The following is a 20972-nucleotide window of genomic DNA, read 5'->3' as shown; positions in this document are numbered from 1 at the left end:
GATGCGGTCGTACCGGGAGATTATTCGAAAAGGAGGACGTCAAGTTGCCATAAATTAGAATCTAACCAACCTGAATTCTACCGAGCGCCAAATGAAATAGTAGTTCATTATCACAGGTATCTGAAAACAAATCTCTTTAGCATATTCCGGCCAATGTTCATGCGTTGCATTTATGTTACAGAAGTTAATATAGTCCCAATACTCGGGTTACCAACCAGCAAATCCCCAGTCCAACAGTCCCGTTACCTTCCCCTACTTTATGGTGATGTTACCTTGATGTATGTGACCATTCGGCAAGACGATACTACGATCCGCGCGGAGGTGCTTCACGAGTGTATCTCGCACCGGTATTGGTGTGAGGTGATGGATGTCAAGGATGAACTCACTTAGCTCTTCTTCCATTCGAAATGGATCACCGTTTTTGACACCGTACAGACGGCATTGCATAGTCTCGCGGTCATTCAGAGATCCTATGGTGGTACCAGGCCATCGGACTTCGCGCGCATCTCGTCCAAGATATCGCGGAGCTGCCCGTAAACGTCATGCTTCTCGTACGGCGAAAAGATTAGCCAGGCGGTTTTCAGTGTTTGACCTTCGATGTTGTCCATCCTTATCAAAATCTCGGACTTGCCGTCTATAACACATTCTTTGAGCTCGCGGACCCGTGGTGTCGGAAGCCCAAGTTGTTCAGCAAGGCGAAGCACTGCTGCCTCATTCTCCCGCCGTTGTTTGCCCTTGTCGCCAGACTTGACAACCGTGTGTTCGGCATTGTTTCCCATAAGAGAAAAGTTGAAATCGTATATTGCAGTACTACCTGCAGAATGATAAGCAATTGTAGGATGTGGCTGGCTTTGAATACTGACCTTTAGCAGCGTTGGCATCTGTTTCTTCCTGCGTAAAATGGCTCAGGCCCTTGCGCTTTCACGGAGGTTCAAACCCAATTTTTAAAAAATGTCTATACGATTCTTCTCTGTCGGCTAGTAACAAGGCGAAAACAATAAGACAAACAATGATATGTTGGTTTCTTGGTGAAGATCATGGTATAATGGGTATGCCGAGGGGATAAGATGGTGGTGTTTGCTCTCAGCGGGGCATTGGGGCTTATTGTCAGGGCCCCTCCCCGATTTCCATATCTCTACAGTATCACTCTACTGTTCAACGCTGTTGCTAGCGATTATATTCACCTTACAGGATGTTCAAAGCAGAATTACCTTTCCATATTCTTACATTCCAGGCGACGTCGCTCTCACACTGAGGAAGCAGCTAGTTCTCCATTTCGCATCTTTCCATATATAGAGGGTAGAGTTCAGAAAAGTATGAATAGCTAACAACAGTTTTGGCGTACGCTCGAGTAATTTGCTAATTTCTATGCAAGCCAATTTAGCGCTTTCCTCCAGATAGGAACCTTTTCAATAGACGAAGCGTGCTCTACTTCAATCGTGTAGGTATCTGTCTCAAGATCCATCTCACTGAGCCTAACGATTTTTGTCCTCTTGACGACCTTCCAGCCAACGTACATGAGAAGCATAATAGCAATTTCAATGTAATAGCTGACGAAGTCGACCGCTTTGAATGTGGGGCTGAAACACTTCCAGCCCTGTACCAGAACCAGAAAGATGTTGAGAATAACGCAAAAGTAAGGGCCTACGGGATAGGTCCAGTTGCGGAAAGGCAGAAGGTGCGTCTTGCCTTGAGCTTTCAATGCAGCTCGGAAACGGATCGAGGTTAAGCCAATGGATATCCAACTCAGTTGGTTTGAAACGCCAACGATGCTAACAGTAATCAGCATGGTTTGATGTTAGAGTAGTATAGATATGACTTACTTCTGAAGCCAGTTCCAGAGGTCACCAGCACCAATAAAGCTTGCACCAAAGCACAATGCGGAAATCGCACCGGTGAGAAGCACGCCAACCCAAGGGACTCGTTGCCGGTTGAGCTTGCCGAAACATGCCGGCGCGTGGCCTTCAACTGCCAGAGTATACATCAAGCGAGCACCGGCGAACAAAGCGTGGTTGCCAGCACTGATGACGCTGGTCAGGATGACTGCATTGATGACGCTACCTGCAGAATGGGCACCGGCCATCTGGAAAACGATGGTGAAAGGCGACGTTCGTGAGGTTTTCGTGCTCAGATTGGGGTAGTTGTAAGGAACGTTCAAGCCAATAATAACGCTTGCGAGGACACTGTAGGTAGTCAGTATGAGCCCCTCGATCTCAATACCGCGGAAGAAGACTTACTAGAAGAAAAGAATTCTCCAAAAGACATTCTTGACTACCCGGGGAAGATTTTTCGCAGGATTCTTGGTCTCGCCTGCTGTGATCGCAATGCTCTCGGTGCCGCCATCTGGAATTATTGCGTTAATAAGGGCATCGAGGTACAACCGAAATAGTCATGGTACTTACATGCGAAGGCTGCAGTGACAAACACAGAAGCAAAACCTCCAATCCCATCAACAAATGGAGCGCCAGGGATGCGCCAGTTCTCTCCGCCGATGTAATGACCTTCGGTGTTGCCTCCAGCGTTTACTGCACCACCAAGAATGATAAACACCTGTTACAAATTAACAAGCGGTTCGACATTGGGGCTGTGATAAGGAACAACATACAAAAATGGTTATGACTTTAAGAATACTCAGCCAGTACTCGATCTATGGACCCATGTTAGCTTATGGTAGCTCTAATTGGACGACCATTAATCACCTCGCCGTATAATCTCACGCTGGCTATGTTGCATGCCATAAGGAAAACCCAGAAGACCAAACTGATGGCCCAACCGGGAAAATTGTCCGACCAGTACTTCAATACCAATTGAACTGCAACTAGATCTGATGCCGTACTAACAGCATCGTTGAACCAATAGTTCCAGGTCAGCGCGAAGCCGAGAGCCTCATCAACAAAGCGTCTAGCAGAGTAAGGTCAGCTTGAAGTCAATGAAAGGTTCATCCATGGGTCATTCTCACGTAGAGTAGGTACAGAAACTGCCCGCAATAGGCATGAACGCTGCCATCTCTCCAAGACTAAGCATGGTGATGTAAATAATCACACCAACGATCAGATAACATATCAATAGCGAAGCCGGTCCACCAGTTGCGAGAGCCTTGCCAGTGCCAAGAAACAATCCGGTACCAATCGTGCCGCCTATCGCAATCATCTGGACTTGTCGATTTGACAAGGCTCGGTTGAGCTTGTCATGCTTTCGTGCATGAAGGCTAGCCTCGTATTCAGCCCTAGAGGGGCTGCTGGTTTTCGTATCAGTGGGCACGAGGCCAGGCTTATCGGGAGAGGGATCCATCTTGTGTAAAAGGGTCTGTAGGAGAGTCCGCGGTTGGCGATCTTGCAGAGGAAATCCTCTATTTAAGAAGATTTACGGTCGCCGTGAGGGATCTGGTCGACCTTCCTTCAGCAGCAAGTTGGTATTACAGCATAGCGTTGCACTGGAAAAACTAGCGAATGACGTGATTCGTATTCCTGTTGGAATGGCATCAGAGCTCACAAAGACATTATGCCTTTGAACCCTTTTCTAGCAGTTTAATTGACGATAAAAAGTTGAAATTGCAATGAGTCTCGATATTATGAATCTTTTTGCCAGATCGCAACTTATGAAGCTAGTGAGTTGCTTGTGCAGTCTTGATTGTTCTTGACGACGGCTGGGCCACCTTGATTCCCCACGTCAAGAACGTTAAACAATCCTTGGCCAACAGTGATCCGCGAGTGGCTGCGCTAATTAATTTGAAATTGCCACGCCAACGGCGATCATGTTTCTCTTCGCTCCAAAGGTTTAAAGTGCTTCTAATTGACCGTTTACATGAAGCCACTCGTATGACTTCGGACTGCGACGACGCAATATAGATCAAAGATTCGCACTCCGTACTTGCTTAGCAAATTGCGTGATAGATCCGTCTCGTGCCGCAACGCCTCAGACAGAATCTTTCAACAGGCACCCGTCTGGATTTGCCCACATGCAGATGATGACATGGCCGCCATCCGTAGTGCTGGGAAGCAGATTGTCACAGTCGAATCGTGCGGTTGGCCTTGTGTTGTTCTCCGAGTCGAGAGTGTGTCTCATAAGACTAATCTCATTCCCATCCAGTTTGTAGCTCTCTACTAGTCGTCACATACATTGTTGTGCATGCGACTCCTACCAGTCGTAGTTAAAAACTACATTTACGCAACTGCAGCTCATTCACATTGTTCAATGAACATATACGTACTCGAAAAGCCAGCCAACGTGTGCATGTCTACTGAGCTGATTACACTTCTTCTTCGCGAAAATCCTTGCCTATTGATATCCTGGCCAATCAAGAGAGAGCTATCCACACAAGGGTCCACGCGTAGTTGCGTACCTGAATCGTTATTTGTACGGTTGCCCAACTGCAATCGTCCGTTGAGGTAAAATAGTGGACTCGTTTTCTCTATAATGAAGTTAGTGGCCTATGTACTAATGTTCAATGTTGTTGTGGCTTTGAATGCAATCCTTTTCCCTTTTCCATACGGTCTATTGGGATATCGCTATACCCGTCTGATTGAAACACTACAATTTCAACATTAAACGTCTACGACCACTCTCTGTCATCTCTAAGTCCACAACTAGGGCAAAGACATGACCTGATGCTACTATTTTCGTAAAAATTCACGTATAGACTTGAGCTACAGGCGATGACGCAATTGCTCCAACCTCTTCGATGGTCCCTACTGTGTATACCATAACCACGTGATAGTTTGAAAAGACGCAACCCCAAGAAATCTCCAAGCAATAGCAGGCGGAAGGATGCACGAGTACAAATTCAATTAATGGAAGCACTGCCATCTATGTTTAGCCTCCGTACCCAAGCATAGGCTGAACGCAGAAACGCGACGAGAAACGGACGCGAATTGTTCCTCGCAGCTTGGCTTACCCCAGGCTAGGAACAGGTCACTCCATGGGCCGACACGACATCATCAACGTCCACCAATCCTCTGCAAAAACCTAGCTTATACCATGGAAATTATCGATGACGATCCGGAGAATACCCCAAGCAAAGCCTCATCCCCGCAATATAGATCGTCTTGGCGGACTTGGGGTTCGGGGTAAAGTACACCGACTATAGGCCTCGGCGCAATTTATGCGGAGATGGGTTTTCTGGTTGTACAAATAAAGTCCAGGGGCAATTGAGAAAAAATTTAGCTTCCGCAGTGAATCTGGAGTCGTACCTTCACCATGATTTTCTCTGTTGTCTCATTGCTCGCGGCCGTGGTGTCAGCGAAGTACATCGTACCTGGCGGCCGCTGGCGCGACACTGCCGGCGAATTGGTCAATGCCCACGCTGGCTGCGTGACCCTCGATTCGAACGGTACTTTCTGGCTTTTTGGCGAGTACAAAGTTCAGGGTCAAGTTGAAGGCGGCGGTGTCTCCGTCTACTCTTCGACCGATCTTGCGACATGGGAACACCACGGCCTTGCGCTCGAGCCCATCGAGGGACATCCTTATATCGCACCTAAGCACATCATTCAACGCCCGAAAGTCGTCTACAGCGAAGAGACTGGGAAATGGCATATGCATTGGCATGCGGATGACTCCAAGTATTCGCTGCTGCTGCAGGGTTTCGCGACGAGCGATAGCCCACAGGGACCCTACGAGTTCGAGGGTGCGATCTCTCCATTGGGCAATTGGAGTCAGGATTTCGGTATCTTTACCGATTACAAAGACGGCCGAAGCTACTCCCTTTACTCGAATGGTGACCGTCGTGAGGGCCGCGATGTCTACCTCACGGCATACGACACTGCGGTTCAGAACCTCACTGAGGTCGTGCACCGGTTCGACAAATACGATCTTGAAGCGCCTACCATCATCCAGACCGAACAGAGCTACTATGCATTGATGTCGCACAAGACTGGATACAGGCCGAATAACGTCGTGGCGTTTCGCGCTGACAAGCTCGAGGGACCTTGGTCGCAGCCATGGATTGTCTCGCCTTTGAATACTCGAACATACAACTCGCAGTCTGGCTTTTCAATCCGCATCAACGGCACGGAGAAGACTACCTATCTGTACATGGGCGACCAGTGGGACAGCAACAGCTTGTGGGAGTCTCGCTACATCTGGCTGCCCATGACCATCGATGACGAGAAGAAGGACCTTAGCGTTGATTGGTATGATGTGTATGACCTTGATGTCAAGTCTGGGGAGGTTACACCCATCGAGGGCAAGCCATACTTTGCATCCGACGCCGAGACTGCTGGTGAAGCATTCCACCAAGAGGCGAATTTCGCGAGCAACGGCGTCATTGCCACTGGCATCTACGGCAACGACTCCACTGTGACCTTCTCAGGCATTGAGGGGGCCGGCGTCCCGCAATGGATAAGCTTCTACTACCAAAACATCGACGACATGGGTTTCGGCGACCAGCCCGGTGGCACGCCCGATCGCATCAATGGCACCTGGCAGCTACGACGTATCAGCAGTGTTGTCGTGAACGGAAAGAAGGACGATGTTCAGACGTTGTTCCAGCGTGATACACACAAGGGAATAATACTCTCAACCCCCTTAGAATTGACTCTGAACAAGGGAAGCAACAATACCATCACGGTTGGTGGATTATGGAATGGATTCGATACCAAGGGTGCAGATCTTGATAGAATTGTTGTCTACCCGCCAGAGTCGAAAAGTGGCTATTGAGAGGCGGCAGCTGAAGGGCGCTGATCAATGTAAATGAATAGTTAGCCTTATATGTAATGAAATGAATTCCAATCGAACTCCTCCTTATGCTTGAAGATGTATACGCTTGGAACTCATGATCTGGCAGGTCATCAATGCAAGCTAAGAGTGCCCTATTCAAGGCTTTAAGCTGAGAAGAAGATATCAATGCCAATAATCTTATTCTTTATAGAAAAGGGTACCTAGTCAACACAAGCATAAATGCGTAGAAAGCTGAAACTATTTGGTGATTGGCGGATCTTCAACCTCGCTTATGTAACGCAGATGAAGAGAAATTCTCAGCCACCACAGCCTCACCGATGACGTTGCCATCTCCTCGGGAGTCGGGACCTCCATCGCCCACGCCGAACTACGACTATCGCGTCCCACAGACTAACGAGGGCAGCAAACCATACGAAGGTTACGGGTGCGCTGTCGTCGATGATGGTCTCTTTACACAAACATACACCTCCAACCCACAGTATATCTTCACCATAACCCAACCCAACCTGCATTCTCGCCGGAGAATGCCCCATACCCCTCCATCATGACATCTCCACCTCTCACGGCCGCGCAGACACACGCTCTCTTCGATGTTCTGATCCACCACCAGCTCTACTCCGAGATCGAGGCATTCAAATACCCCAAAGCGATAACGACATACGGATATCCGTTCCGCAAGGAAGATGGAGTACAAACCACGTCCCCGCTGTTGCAGAACATGGTCAATAAATTTGCCCTGCAACTTCCAGGACTGAAGGATATCAGCCTAGAATTCTGGCAAGAGAAGGTTAAAGCGTTGGTAATGAAACTAGGGGAGGCAGAGCTGAGCGAGAGTTACGATAAGGGAGCCATCGGCGCTCGGAAAGCACTTGCAACTGCTATTAGTGCTCTTCTGGAATACGTTGCGCGGGGCATGCTGGGCGGATATCCAGTGGGACAGAGCGAAAGTGGGACATCCGAGGACAACGAGTACGACAGGAGCAAACCAGAAGATCTATTGCGCGCATGGGACGACGCAATGAGAGAAGCCATATATGGAAACCTGCTGGACGAGGCATTCAAGAAGACGGGCGAAACAGGAAATCTCGAAGACCACTCAAGTTTGATCCAAGCTGCGCACGAATACATTATCCTCAACCTTGCCTCCTTCCTACACCATACTTTTATCATGTCTCCAGATGGCCAGTACATGATCCGACTTATCGAGAACGTTCACCGCCTTATCCCATACGGTCTCGTCAGACAGACGCTTCGCGTCGGAAACGCTGCCACTATGATAAACGGGATGGTCAGGCTGGTCTTGACCAAGATTTCCGTCACTGCGGTGACCAACTGGTTTGGTCTTACCAACAACGCAAATGACGGCATGAATCTGATGCAGCAAATTCTTTCGACTGTCATGGCTTGGGATACCTCTGAATTCCAGCGTCGTGCCCAGAAGCTCGAGTCGCAACGAGATGCTCCCGAGAGGAAGGTGTTCAAAGCCATCAAAAGCTATGTGTATGCACCAAGGGATCAACACGAGGCAGCTCGGAATATCTCCATCGCGGAATCGAAATCCATCATCGCCGTTATTCTTACAACAGCCGAGACACCCATAGAGTTAGAGTCATTGACTGAACATCAGCATGACATCGCAATGGAGTACTACAGCACACTGCTCTCTATCCGCGACAGAGAGGAGCTCACTAAGATTTTCTGCAAGATGCAGCCCGACCTGCTCACATCGGCTCTGCGCGACCTTGTCTCCGCCTTCGACCCCGTCATTCGAAACGTCCACAACGCAGTCAACCTCTCCGACACAATCACAGACGCTGAGAACTTCCTCAACGACCTTATTAAGATCTCGAAGCCCAAGAAGCTCCACAGCCGCAATAACAGTGGAAGCAGACCAAGTTCAAAATCGAACAGCCGGTCCACATCCCCCCATCACAACCCGGACCAAGACACCGAGACACCAGCCAGCATCACCGACTCCCTATCCGGCTACCACCCAGACAGCATCCCCAAAGTCGAAGACTACGTCCAGCTCCTCCGCAAGCACGCGCCATCGTGCCACAAGTTCCTGCACCAAGTCTGCAAGAACGCACCGGAGCTCGCAAACCAGTACCTCGTCTACGCGAAAGACATCGCGTCCGAGTTCCGCGTCCACGATCCAGACGTCCTCGCAGCCTCATCCGACGACCGGGGCGAAGCCGCCGCAGGCAACATGACGGCGCCCCTCCACGCCATCTTCTCCTCCCTCCCCGCCGACAAGCAGAAAGACCTCACCGCGCAGCTCGACCAGCACGCAAAGCACCTCCAACACCTGAAATCGACCTCACGGTCGCGCCTGAAAACCATCCTCGTGTCCTCCCCCTCAACCGCAACCTCAACCACTACATCCTACGACAACAACACCACCAAAGACAAAGACGACCTCACGAACCGCCACCCACCAGCCACCTCTCCCCCCACCAGTCCCAAGGCCCCGCACGCAAAGGGAACGACCCACGGACCAGGCATGTACCTCTCCCGCTGGCACGCACTCCTCGACTCCACGCTCATCACGCCGGCGACGATCCACGGCCCCGTGCGCAGGGGCTACGAAGTGAAGGGCGAGCTCGACGGCAAGGGCCTCAAGACCGACACGCTGATCGCCCGCGGTGCTGCGCACCGACGCCTCGGGAGCCGGGAGCGGAAATCCGGGGGCGTGGATACGGTGAACGTGGCGGAGGGCACGGGCGATAGTCTGGAGAGGAGGGAGAGGAAGAGGGATTGTGCCGAGGAGGAGAAGACGGAGAAGGTGTGGAAGGCGATGCAGGATGGGTGGGTGGGCGTTTGTCGGGGGTTGGAGGTCATGGGGGATTAGAGTGTGTACCTATTGGATAGACAGGGCAATACATACCTACATACATGTATATTTTTTTTATAGCACATAGTTCGCTTGTGACAACGATTTACCGTGAATATCAGAACCATATTTCATCATTTTGTTTGATCTCATTTCATTCAAGTTACTCATAATCCTCTTATAATAGGTACTACTCTCACAAAATGCCATTAACTCATATCCCACATCCAATCCAATACGCCACCCCAAACTCCCTTCCCAAAGACTCCAAAACATCCAAAACCATGAAAACTCCAAACCTCAAACCTTGAAAAGAAGAAGAAAACGCCTCCGCTAATCGCACAAGCACTAATAGTACAACAACAGGCAACAACAACCAATCGAAAGGGGCAAGAAAAAGCAAAGAAAGGAGAGGAAGAAGAAAAAAGGAGAGAAGACAATCATCGCATAGCCATCACCTCGGGCAGCTCCTCTACCGCCGGCAGCCTCACCCCCTCGTCGCTATCCTCCCACGCCACGCGCTCGACGCTGAGCGTCCACGCGACGAGCACGAGGCGCGCCACGACTGCGATAGTCTCGACGGAGAGAGGCAGGCTGGCTTTGAGTATGGATTCGACCTGCTTTCCGAGGTTGTGGGGCGGGAAGGTCGTGCTGGATCGGCGCGGGGACCAGGTGCCGGATTTGGGGGTCGTGGGGCTGCACGATGGCGATGAGACGGGGGAGAGCGTGGGGATGGAGGTGGTGGTCGAGGCTGGGTTGGAGAGGTGGCAGCGACGGGGGAGGGACATGAATTCGGCCATTGTGGTCGCGATGTCGGGGTTGTTGTGGGCGGCTCGGGCATCTTGATAGCTGTGTTCGATGTCCCGTTGTAGGGCCTCGCGGACGGCGATGAGGACTTCTGCGGGGGTGGTGTCTGGGACGAGGGCCATGAGACGTTCTAGGAGCGTGGTGTAGCGGTGCATGCGTGCCGCCTTGTCGATGATGGGTTCTGAGGCGGTGGGATCGGTGGCGAGCTTGTTAAGGCGTTCATCGACACGGACGCGGAGGCCAGCGTTTTCGTCATCGAATAGCGGACCAAAAAGCTGAAGATGGGGAGAGTGGCGGTTGACCTTGTCGACAAGTGCATCTAATCGCTGAAGGAGGCGAGCAGCGGGAAGGCCGGCCGATGTAACGAATTGCACAGTATCTACTAGGGGTGCAGAGGCGATGGGAACGAGGCCGCCGCTGAACGGCATCGCTGTGATGGCATGGAGTAGAAGTGATGTCGAGGAATTTGAGTTCGTCGATGGGGCGAGAGCAAAGAATCGAGACTGTCGGGAGCTTGGAAGACTTTGAAGGAAGTTCGCCGCCTTCGAGTCGGACAACGATGGTTCGAAATGGACACTCGAACCCTCTTTGAGTGCATGGAGAGTCTCGCCGGTGACCAAGATGGAGTTGACGGCCCTCTCGTCCTGGAGGAATGGAAGGGAACCAGACGCCAGGTGTTTGGCGTACAATGTCGAGAAGCCGGATCCACGCGCGGGAAGCTGTGAGATCTTTCGCTTGAATTGTGTGAGAGTTATTTGGTATCGTTCGTCTACGGTCGGGACCGCATGCATGGAAATGCCAAACGCACCGTTGCCGTGCACCACCGGGTTCTTGCGTTCTGTTTGACCGCTCAAGTCATGCATAAACTCGGGTTGGATACCAAGAGTGATAGCCAGTGCGGCGAGCTCGGGTGGAGTGACGATGATGTTTGACTTGCCGTCGAGACTCCCTGGACGGAGATCATGGGCCCAGGAATTGATCGCCTTCCCTTGGGATGACGGTACCGGGTTGCATGTGCCGACGAGGATGTCGTTCGACTTCTTGGACCTGGAAGTTGAGCGACTGAGGCCTCGCTCCAGTATATCGATAGAGGACCGGGACCGATGCCTTCCAGCGGGCTCTTGCTTAGGTTCCTGACCGAACGATTCGCGCGATCTCCTGCGGCTACGAGTATGAGTTGTAGCGGAGATGAACTTCGCGATATCTTGTGAAAGCTCGGCTCGTGCTGCGGCAGGCTTCTTCTTCAATTCTTCTGCGAATGCATTATTCAGCATCTGAAGGGTGATCTCTCCAGGGAGAGCGACGAGCTGATGGAAGAGCGACGAGCTGTAGACGGCTTCATCCCCAGCCTTGATCATGCCAGAGAGAGTGGGGACCCAGTGACCCTTATTCTGCTTGGTACTCAACTTCCTCTTCCAGGAGTTGTCAAATTGAAAAGAGCTGTATTTGGGATCATGGTTCATATCGACTGTATGTTCGTTTGCGTAGTTCGAGTCCTTGAGGGATTTGTGGTGAGTCCACGCGATGCGAGATACCACGGCCATGATTGCTAGGGCGATGAAACTGAGTAGAACACTGATTGCGATAATCTCTGTCTGGTTCATCTCGCGAGCAGGCAGAAATTAAATATAAGTCGCTCGATTCGTAAGGTCGTATGGTAAGGCTCGGTGCTTCGGTCTTCCTGATGGGTGGTGGTGGCTTCAAACTGGCTAATCGGGTCGCAAGGAAGCCGCGCTCGGACTTCTGTGCTCACTGCTTTACGGTCGACCGGACACTTTGCACCCGTAGCGAGTAGCGAATGATGAAATTACTTCCAGTACGACAATGACGATTGGTACGGACGGGTGTAGAACGTGGTCAGCAACTTGACTGGGGTAAGCATGGGGATTAGATTGAAGCTTTTCTCCGCGCGATCGAACCTAAGTTGCGGAACAGACACGATACGGGTGCAGGTACAAGTACAGATGCAATGATTTTATTGTTTTTTGGCAGTGTCGACGGATAGTTCCTGTCACACTTAGCTACGCAGAGCAGTCAACGCTGACTCCATGCTCGCAAGACGCAATTGTCGGACCTGACAATACCTAAGCCGTGCGTAAAGAGCCACCAACATGGCAATCAATACAGCACTACTATGACCATGACCAACAACCTATGACACGGACCTAGGAAACTTGCACAGGCGCCATGCCCATATCGTACAAACTTGTTTGGCTTTCCCATTAAGCCCTACCCGTCTTTGGCCTTGGCCTCAGGGTTCGCTGCTGTCAAGCATCGCGCCGGTCGCAAGTCATGCGCGCTCGAAATTTCCTGTTTGAGTTACCACCTAGGCCCTGTACTTCCTACCGTTCCGTCATTCGTGCGCGGGACTGTGGAAGCCCGTAATCCGAATCGAAGGGTCTCGAACAAAAGCGTTCAAGTTCGTACATGCAATAATGTACATCGGGCGCCATGCCATTAAGAAAAGAAATTGACGAAATTCACAAAACGGGGCTGGCTCTTGTTATTCTTCTTCTGTGCATTCTCGACCTCTCCACGAGGATCACTCAGAGATCGGATTAGTGATGTCAGAATCGTAAGCAGGCGTGGCATGATCGAACAACGTGGCTCGCATTCCATGCAGCGGGGAATCTGACATTTCCCGTCATCTTCAAAGTGCAAATCGATATCTGACCGACGCCAGCAACAAGGCTGCACACCAGACCACGGCTCCCTAGAAAACTTTAGCGAGTCATCCTAGAAAGAGCCTGAGCCATCGTGAGTCGCCCGTCCATGACACAATGATAGTCGAGTGCCATGTCATAGCGAGACTCGTATCTCTCCGGCCGAAGAAATTCCCACCTGCCGATTTCCATGCGAGACAAAATATGGCACGTGATGCTTGCAGTGGCATGTGAACAGTGGGAGCCGGAGTTACCGGACAAAGAGGAGGGCGTTGCGACCATGCCTAAGAAGGTAAAGCAACGGCGATATAGCTCCCAGAACCTTTGTTTATGGGGTTCGCAGCTCTTTCTTTCAGGTTGCTAACAGTCTCGAGTTGGTGGCGCCGCCCGCAATGATCTCCTGGATCTTGACCAGTCTCTTCTGTGCCAACAGGATCGATCGAGGATGTTCGAAAATGAGCAGTAACATGACTCGTGTAGCAAACATAATCAAACATCTGCGTATCCACGCTGCATAAGCTTGAGTCCGCGAAGGTGTCTGAGCAATGTTGATAGTAAGCCGAGTACGACCAGCTGCTGCCCCCACGGCAGTCACCCAGTAGAGAGTGCCCGCCATGTTGCCCCATATCGATTCCATGTTCGACCTCTCCACTACTTCGTAAAGGGCCTCCGTGAGCCTCCGGTGCATCAGGTGGCCATTGGCGGCCATGTTGGCATTGGAGAGAACGATGGCCCGGCCGGGATCTGCAGCTTGCGAGAAAGGGACCCTCGATATGATGGCAGAAGCATAAATGATAGCGGCAATGCGGCAAGACTCGTAAACCCAATCATTGCTCACAGACTGGTCTGGTTGGCGGGCAGAGGGCAAGTCTGCGAGGCGGGCCTGGATCTCGGCCACCTTGGCATCGTACTGTGATGCGAATTCCATCATTCTTGCACGATCCCTACTCGTCTGCGTCGCCGCAAGCATTGATTCAAGTCCTCTGTAGTGCGCAATGGCGAGGTCGGTCAGATCGCGCATGTCGCAGAGGATACCGTAGGTAAGTTCGGAGCACCTGGGATCCTGAGCCAGGGTGAAAAGTTCAGATCGGGGACAATATAATGGGGACTCGGGCATGGGCGTGTCCTGGTCGAGGGGGCCCACCTCGGGCGGATTCCAGTTATTGAACATGGCCAAGGGCTCCGTTTCACAGATGATGTCGGCGTGAACTACGCAGGAGGTAGACACTTCTGCCAAAGCGCTACCGTTAGCACTGATCAAATCTAGACCTCCACGAAGGGAGATCAGCCTAGAAATGCCAGTTTGGTGGATCCGTAGAGTTTTCTCGTTGGACGACCACATTTCGCCAGCTAAGAGGTGAAGTATGACCATGAGAGTCGCATCCGAAAATTGATGCTCAGGGTGTCCCAATCTCTCATTGATCCAACCGATAGTCTCCGACTTGACCAAGGCCGTGCGCTTACTGTCCCCAGAGCAGCCAGCATGCATATCCAACCACGTGGAGGTGATGTTGTTGGCGCTGAGGAGTAGATGCGGGTTGGAGAGCATGACGGGTATCCATTTTACGATGGTGGCACGGGACACGAATGCGCGATTGCAGGTTCGGACGAGGTAGACGGAACTCAGCTCTGGACTCGCGAATTGGGGCAGCACTGTGAACGGGTCGACGGTGTCACCAATGGGCCGGAAGTTTGCGAACTCGGACACGATGATGCGAATATGGGCTTCCTCATGCTCCTGCGTCTCCTGGTATTCGAGCACTCGCCTTGCGGGTGTGTTCAGTGGGCGGATGGATAACGCACGGCTGTAGCGGTCATGATATGCGGGGACGACGGGCGCTTGCGAAGGTTGTGTCAGGAACCAGGGATCCTCCGAGAAGCCTTCGTCAGGAATGACGCCCTGCCATGCTTCGGTGGTGGAAGGATATATGTGTTGGTCGTGGAAGCCCTCGGCCATCATTGGGCCGTGGCTGAAGCTGTAGGTTGGGACGGCGAGCTGGCTGGGAATGCTCCCGAGGCTCGTGGCGCTATCGAAGCTATCATTACGGGGCGGTCGGGTCGAGGTGGGAGAGATGCTACTCGAGCTGGCGGTGTCGACGGGGGAGGTCTGACTCTGGGGTGATGTCTCCTCCGATTCTGGGCGAGGGTTGTCCTTGTTGCTTTTGCGTTTCTGCTGATCGGCCTTGTAGCGGTACTGGATCATGGCCTGGGACCGCACGCTTCGTTTCGCATTCTCATCTTTAAATTGGGAAAGGTCGGTCGCGGTGAGGAATTGTAGCTGAGGCGGGCCCTCTCGTTTGCGCGTTCTTCGACGGACTCGGGTGGCGGGTTGGGATTGAGAGGCTGCGGGAAAGGGAATGGTCAGTCAAGCGCGGAGAAAGGCCGACGAGGAAGGCGCGACGTGCGCACTAGTGCGAAGCGTAGGCAAGGAAGGGGTAGGAACGATTGTGCGTGATGTGTACTTGGGAGGAGGAGGAGGAAGAGGAGAAGGAGGGGTTTGTGTAATTACCATCACTATGGTCAGGGTGCGAGTGCGTTGGAGCAGACGGGTCTGGCGGGGCGGGAGCCATTGTGAGGGGGAAGCAGATCGTTGTCATGTGTCATTGGGGCCTCTTTTGTTTTGTATCGTTCGCACTGGTGCGGTTGTGGAGTGGTGTGACGTGTGGTTGAGTATGAGGCAGAAGGTAGAGAGTGAACGAAAGAAGTAATGAAGAAAAGGCGAGGGAAAGGATGAGATGAGACGAGGATTGACCGTTGACCGATGAGGTTGAGGCAGCCAAGAGATTGAATTGAATTGATTGAGGCTCAATAATAAATAACAGGAGTCGTAAGGTTTGAGAGACGAAAAGGGAGCTGATGCGCGCGAATCGGAAAATCACGTTGGGGGTTGGTAAGCGAATGCTCCTTAGCGAAGGTGCGATTGACTTGGAAGACGGCTAGATAGGTAGGCTATGGGCGTTGACGGGCGATGAGGGTGGAGTTGATGGGACGGTGAAGAGTGAAGGGCAAGATGAGGTAGAGCATGTCTGACGTAGAACGGGAGAGGGGAGAAGGGGAAGAGGGAGGAGGTGAAGAGATGAAGAGAGAGAAAGACGAAGACGAAGAGGAAATGGAAGATGAGATGAATGAGAAAAAGGAATCATCAAAGAGGAGGGAAGAGAGGATTAAAGAATAAGGAACATGGTCAGGCCTGAAGGAGGTGATTGGCTTGAGTTGTTTGCTGCCGTCGAATAATGAATAATGGGAAGGTGCAGGGCAGGGCAGGGCAGGGCAGGGCATGGCATGGCATGGGGGAAGGAGCAGGAGGGGGAGGGGGGAAATGGATGGATGGATGGATGGTGATGGCGGTTCTGGGTTCAGCTTCAGGTGCTACTGCATACTAATTGTACAAACATCCATACAACCTATCGAGTGCTTTTATTGTTTAAAAGTATTGATTGAATGCCATAAGTTGAGTTGCACACATTTACATCATTAGCTACAGTAGGGTACGTAGTACAATTCCATAGGGTTGTATGCATCTGGGCTTGATTGGAAGGTGAGGAAAGGGAAACGCCCTGGACCTGGCGCCCACTAGTTGCAAGATTCCCGCCCGATGCCCACAGCAACATACTCCCAAGGATAGGAAGAGCACAGCAAGGAGAAGAAGAGGAAAGGTCTCGAATTGATTAAAATTAATATCGAACTAATTGTTCGTATGAGAAGCGCCAGTAATTGCCATTAGTTATCTAGTTGGGGGGAGGAGGGAGGGGAGGGGGTCCTGTCAAAGAGAGCATCGTCAAAGAGATAAACCCCGACCACGACTAGGAGACTACGACGACTACAACGACTACCTAGCAAGGTACCTGCCCTCTATTGGATCGCCTATCTCTCACTACATATGTGCTTGTGCCTCTTGTAGGGAGGAATTGCGCTTCAAGTCGTGATGCATTGCATTGCATTTGCATCTCTTACACCGATCCCAACTTTTCTGTCTCTCCACGTCTCTCCATGTCTCTCCATGTCTCTCCATGTCTCGGTCTCGGTGCATCCCCTCCCTCCTCTCCCCCATGAAGGCGATGATCATGTCGTAGATTGGATAACTACCCCGTACAGTAAATGGTCTATTTGGTCCCATCTAGTCTACCCTGGTAGTCGCCGGTACGCCGCAGCCGCTGGAAGAATGCCTTTAGCTTTCTGCAACGTCTCCTGCCAACTCCACTCACATACCTAGGTACATAATTCGACATCAATCTAGGTACCAAGAAACAATACCGAGTTACTCCGTGCAGTTGAATGTGGAGGCACCCGGTGATTATTGGACCGCCGATCCGAAGAGAACGGTCGCACAGTAGCTCTCCATCTTCCTCCATCTTCCTCCATCTGGGCATCATCGCACTATTGCGTGAAGAGGTGCTTCTTCATTGTGCATTGTGCCACCCAACTAATCCCGTGGTACTCGTTGGTGTTGGGAGAGACAATGATTGTTGCGCATTAGCGGCGGGGGCGGCGGCGGCGACGACGGCGGGTGGGCGGGCGCTCCAATCGAAGACACTAGTTGGTTCACTACTGCGTAAGACAAGAGAAATAGAAGAGCACAAGGAGAAAATGAACATGCACATGCACATGCACATTTGAACGTTAGTCACGAACTCAAGAGTAACGTAAACATGGGGGGGAAGGGGGAAGCATGGGACGGGGGTTTATGCCCTACCCGCTCACCATCTCACTATTGTATCTCATTACCCTACCACTCATTACTCCTACAAGCATAGTTCGGTAGTCTCGATCGTGGTACTTCGTACCGTACTACAGGGTACTATGGACAAGTCCTCCGCGGGCACGATATGTTTCAAGTATTCCGTACGGAGGTGTACTACTTTACCATACCATGTGATAATCATGATGAGATATGTCTCAGATACATCTTTTCTACCATGCATTCGTTGTTCGAATTGTCTCTAGTCGCCTAGGAATGGTATTGTATGTACAGGTTCCGTGGGAGTGGATGAGTATGCACCCGCCCGCTTCGCCCGAACGCCACGGCGATAGACGCCCAACCATTCAATATACTCCATAGCACCACTACGAGTAGTAATAATGCTCCGTAGTTAGTTACTCGTAGAATAGTTACTGGCTCCTACATCTTTCATGCGATGGAAACGATGATTTATGATTTGGTATAATGGTCTTTGCTATTACTTATTGCATCATATTCACTCCCATTCTACTCCGTACCTTCTTCTATCATTATTCCTCAAGATCTACCCCCGAAGACTTCAACCCCAACAATCCCTCCTTGGCGTCGGCACTAGGCTATTCGGACGTAGAATCGTCGCATGATAACTGCTTGAAGACGAACTGACACTCCCGGCTGGAAGTGCTTGCTTGCTTGCTTATAGCGATGTCCATTTCCTAATCCACGCTAGCCAGGTGAGCTTTTCATTGTCCACGACGTCCTCAGCCCACTGCACCTTCTTCTTCTCTCCCTGCGGCCCCCCTGGAGTAGCGCATTTACAGTTATTCAAGCACGTAGAGAACCTCTCTAGTGTAGCCTCATCTGGGCGTTCCGGAGATTCCACGATCTCCCGCGCCGAGGGAGTCAAATCAATTCTGAATCCTTTGCAGATGAACACAGACCCGCATTCGAGCGGCTTTCCATCCTTCGGCGCATCGCACGTCAACTCGGGCTTCCTGGTGGGTTTGAGGATCGGGCGAGGCTGGGGCTTCTCGCTGGCTTCGCGGAGCGGGCGAGCGTAGTCCCGCTCAAAGTCTTCGAACTCGACGGGTCGCCTCTGGTAGGGTTGGCTGGGCGGTTCGGCGTCGGAGGGTCTGGCGGCTGGGGATGAGAGGGTGGTGGATTCGGAGTCGGCGGGAGTGACGATGGGGGATGCGAGGGTGGTGGCTGCGAAGATAGCGATGATGCTGGCGTGGGAGAGCTGCATTATGGATGAATGGATTGGTTGATTGTTAATCGGGGTAGATCAGTTGTGTGTATAGAAACTTGGTATTGTTGTGCAAATGAACGTGCGTGAACTGGTTTGTTCTGTAAAGAATGTGGGTAGTGCAAAGACTGTTTTGGAAAGACTGAATGGTGGTGAGGATGCCGAGAGAAAGTGAGGAGTATTCAGGCATTCTTTTATATCTACATCGTCAATGAAGAGAACACTTAACTTTTCGGCTCCAACGGCACGGCATCGGTGTTGAATTCTCGTGGTCGTAGGTGCCGGAGGTATCAATAGATCGCTAGAGGAGTATCAAGTTCTATGAAAGGAAAAACTCCGTCTCCGCGTAGATCTCGGAATATTGTCCGAGTAGATCTCAACTCATTATCAGAAAATGTCCGTCATTTTTATGTCTACAGTGTCGTCGAGAGAAAGACTGTTGACGGATTTAGTTCCACGCCCAAACGCCACGGCGAGAGACACCCAGCAATTCAATTCAGTAGAAATACTCCATACTCGTAGAATATCTAGATAGTTGGTGGTTCCTACATATCATACTCAATTGGAAAACTTGGCTTGGATTAATGGGTGTTATTCTCCTTCTATTCTATCCGATCCTTCTTTGCACCGTCTACTACTCCACGACATTTTGGCTTCAGCAAATTGACTTCATATAAAGCAGAGGTCAACCTCATAGTGTAGAGTACCTCAGTCCCCAGATCGACATCATCAACCCTCCCCTTCCCCCCTTTGATCCCTCTAACCCCCTCATGCTGCCACCTTCTTCTCCTTCATCGCCTTCATAGTCTTTTCTTCCGCGGGGAGGCACTTGCAGACACCAGCACACGGCATGAACTTCGCCATCTCCCCCTGTCTATCCACCACGTCCCCCTCCGGCAGCTTCCACGAAAGCGCACCGCCATTACAGAACAACCTCGTCTTGCAGTCGAACTCCGTGTTGGATCCCAAGGTGACAATGCCGTTGTTGACATGACACTTCAGTTCATGCGAGGGCCCCTTGGCAGCGTACTCGGAGACGTCTTCGAAGACTACGGGTCGTCTGGGGGCGGCGGATCCAGGCTTGGAGGGCATCATGGGGGATGCGAGAGTGGTGGCCGCGAAGATGGCGAGGAGAGTGAACTGCATGATGGGTTTGTTTGTGAGTTTGGGTATTTTTTGTACTGGTGGGGTTGGTTGATGTCGAGTAGGTCGTCGTGTATGTAGCGACTTATTGTTTTGAATTGTAAATGAGTGTGGGTGAACTGATCTGTTCTATAATGAATGTGGGTGAACTGATCTGATCTGTAATGAATGTGGGTAGTGCAAAGACCGGATTGTGGTGAGGGTGAGGAAAGAAAGTGAGTGTACAACCTTGCATTTATATGTACATCCCCGATAGAGAAAATACTTCATGGTTCCAGCGACACGGTGTTAGGTGTTGAATTATCGTGGTCGCAGGTGTCGGACGTATTGATCGCTGGAGGAGCATCAAGTTCTAGAAATGAAGAGACCCGTCTCCGCGCAGATCTCGGAATATTGTCCGAGCAGATCTCAACTCAATATCGCAAGATATTCGTTCTTTCTATGTCTACAGTGTCTTAGAAAGGAAAAGCCGTAGACAGACATTTAGTCCTAATTGCGGGAAAATCGGTGATTTGGTTGTATGTTGCATGTGCATGATAGAGACTACGGATTCTTTTTATATCCATACTGCCAGCTCCTGTCCGTAGAATAGTATGTACGAATGCTCCGTCGAAAATTTACAATGCTCCGAATTAAATTGAAAGAATTGATATTAAGCTTGAAGCATTACTGGAGATAGGTAGAATGGTAATTGGTTTGTCAGTATCTACACCATTCAGGTTGTACTGTGAATGCTTGCATATAAGAGTAAGAATTCACTTCAATCACGGAAAGCTAATAATAAATAAATAAATAGTTCAATTTATAGTGCTATCTGGTTCCCTTTCGGGTCTATGAACACTTCCCCTACGTTATTGTGTCTAGTAGGGCAAACGTGATGCCTCCAATAGGGGAGGTATCTAAAAACCCCTACTTCCTACGTGTCCC

The 20972-nt window shown here is 51.0% G+C and overlaps 9 protein-coding genes across 9 annotated transcripts; 3 read left to right on the top strand and 6 right to left on the bottom strand.

Moving 5' to 3' along the window:
- Positions 1-70: 70 nt before the first annotated feature.
- On the bottom strand, positions 71-1216 carry BU24DRAFT_481385 (uncharacterized protein). The gene is made up of 2 exons (XM_033533169.1): positions 864-1216; positions 71-814 (listed from the first exon to the last, which is right to left on the bottom strand). The coding sequence occupies exon 2, from the start codon at positions 777-779 to the stop codon at positions 471-473; it is 309 nt and encodes a 102-aa protein (XP_033385120.1). The 5' UTR covers positions 780-814; positions 864-1216; the 3' UTR covers positions 71-470.
- BU24DRAFT_392159 (uncharacterized protein) lies at positions 1136-3656 on the bottom strand. The gene is made up of 7 exons (XM_033525145.1): positions 2960-3656; positions 2700-2901; positions 2606-2647; positions 2403-2550; positions 2238-2343; positions 1824-2183; positions 1136-1772 (listed from the first exon to the last, which is right to left on the bottom strand). The coding sequence occupies exons 1-7, from the start codon at positions 3289-3291 to the stop codon at positions 1367-1369; spliced, it is 1596 nt and encodes a 531-aa protein (XP_033385119.1). The 5' UTR covers positions 3292-3656; the 3' UTR covers positions 1136-1366.
- Positions 3657-4872: 1216 nt separating this feature from the next.
- Positions 4873-6654, top strand: BU24DRAFT_392155 (carbohydrate-binding module family 35 protein; the record flags this gene model as incomplete). The annotated part of the gene is made up of 1 exon (XM_033525144.1): positions 4873-6654. Exon 1 carries the CDS (start codon positions 5197-5199, stop codon positions 6652-6654), a length of 1458 nt encoding a protein of 485 aa, XP_033385118.1. The 5' UTR covers positions 4873-5196.
- A 363-nt stretch (positions 6655-7017) lies between these two features.
- BU24DRAFT_423131 (uncharacterized protein) lies at positions 7018-9624 on the top strand. Its single transcript, XM_033528162.1, has one exon. The coding sequence runs from the start codon at positions 7220-7222 to the stop codon at positions 9524-9526; it is 2307 nt and encodes a 768-aa protein (XP_033385117.1). The 5' UTR covers positions 7018-7219; the 3' UTR covers positions 9527-9624.
- Positions 9625-9948: 324 nt separating this feature from the next.
- BU24DRAFT_433605 (uncharacterized protein) lies at positions 9949-11859 on the bottom strand (the record flags this gene model as incomplete). Its single annotated transcript, XM_033529983.1, has 1 exon — positions 9949-11859. One exon carries the CDS (start codon positions 11857-11859, stop codon positions 9949-9951), a length of 1911 nt encoding a protein of 636 aa, XP_033385116.1.
- A 1471-nt stretch (positions 11860-13330) lies between these two features.
- BU24DRAFT_409847 (uncharacterized protein) lies at positions 13331-15548 on the bottom strand (the record flags this gene model as incomplete). Its single annotated transcript, XM_033525946.1, has 2 exons — positions 13331-15321; positions 15488-15548. The coding sequence occupies 2 exons, from the start codon at positions 15546-15548 to the stop codon at positions 13331-13333; spliced, it is 2052 nt and encodes a 683-aa protein (XP_033385115.1).
- A 1380-nt stretch (positions 15549-16928) lies between these two features.
- Positions 16929-17478, top strand: BU24DRAFT_423129 (uncharacterized protein). Its single transcript, XM_033528161.1, has one exon. It carries the CDS (start codon positions 16979-16981, stop codon positions 17189-17191), a length of 213 nt encoding a protein of 70 aa, XP_033385114.1. The 5' UTR covers positions 16929-16978; the 3' UTR covers positions 17192-17478.
- A 776-nt stretch (positions 17479-18254) lies between these two features.
- On the bottom strand, positions 18255-19230 carry BU24DRAFT_423126 (uncharacterized protein). Its single transcript, XM_033528160.1, has one exon. The coding sequence runs from the start codon at positions 18900-18902 to the stop codon at positions 18354-18356; it is 549 nt and encodes a 182-aa protein (XP_033385113.1). The 5' UTR covers positions 18903-19230; the 3' UTR covers positions 18255-18353.
- A 440-nt stretch (positions 19231-19670) lies between these two features.
- On the bottom strand, positions 19671-20048 carry BU24DRAFT_462892 (uncharacterized protein; the record flags this gene model as incomplete). Its single annotated transcript, XM_033532056.1, has 1 exon — positions 19671-20048. The coding sequence occupies one exon, from the start codon at positions 20046-20048 to the stop codon at positions 19671-19673; it is 378 nt and encodes a 125-aa protein (XP_033385112.1).
- Positions 20049-20972: the final 924 nt, after the last annotated feature.

This window comes from Aaosphaeria arxii, assembly GCF_010015735.1.
Source record: "Aaosphaeria arxii CBS 175.79 unplaced genomic scaffold BU24scaffold_4, whole genome shotgun sequence".
Classification (NCBI taxonomy): Eukaryota; Fungi; Ascomycota; class Dothideomycetes; order Pleosporales; genus Aaosphaeria; species Aaosphaeria arxii.
This window is presented reverse-complemented; position numbering and strand designations above follow the sequence as displayed.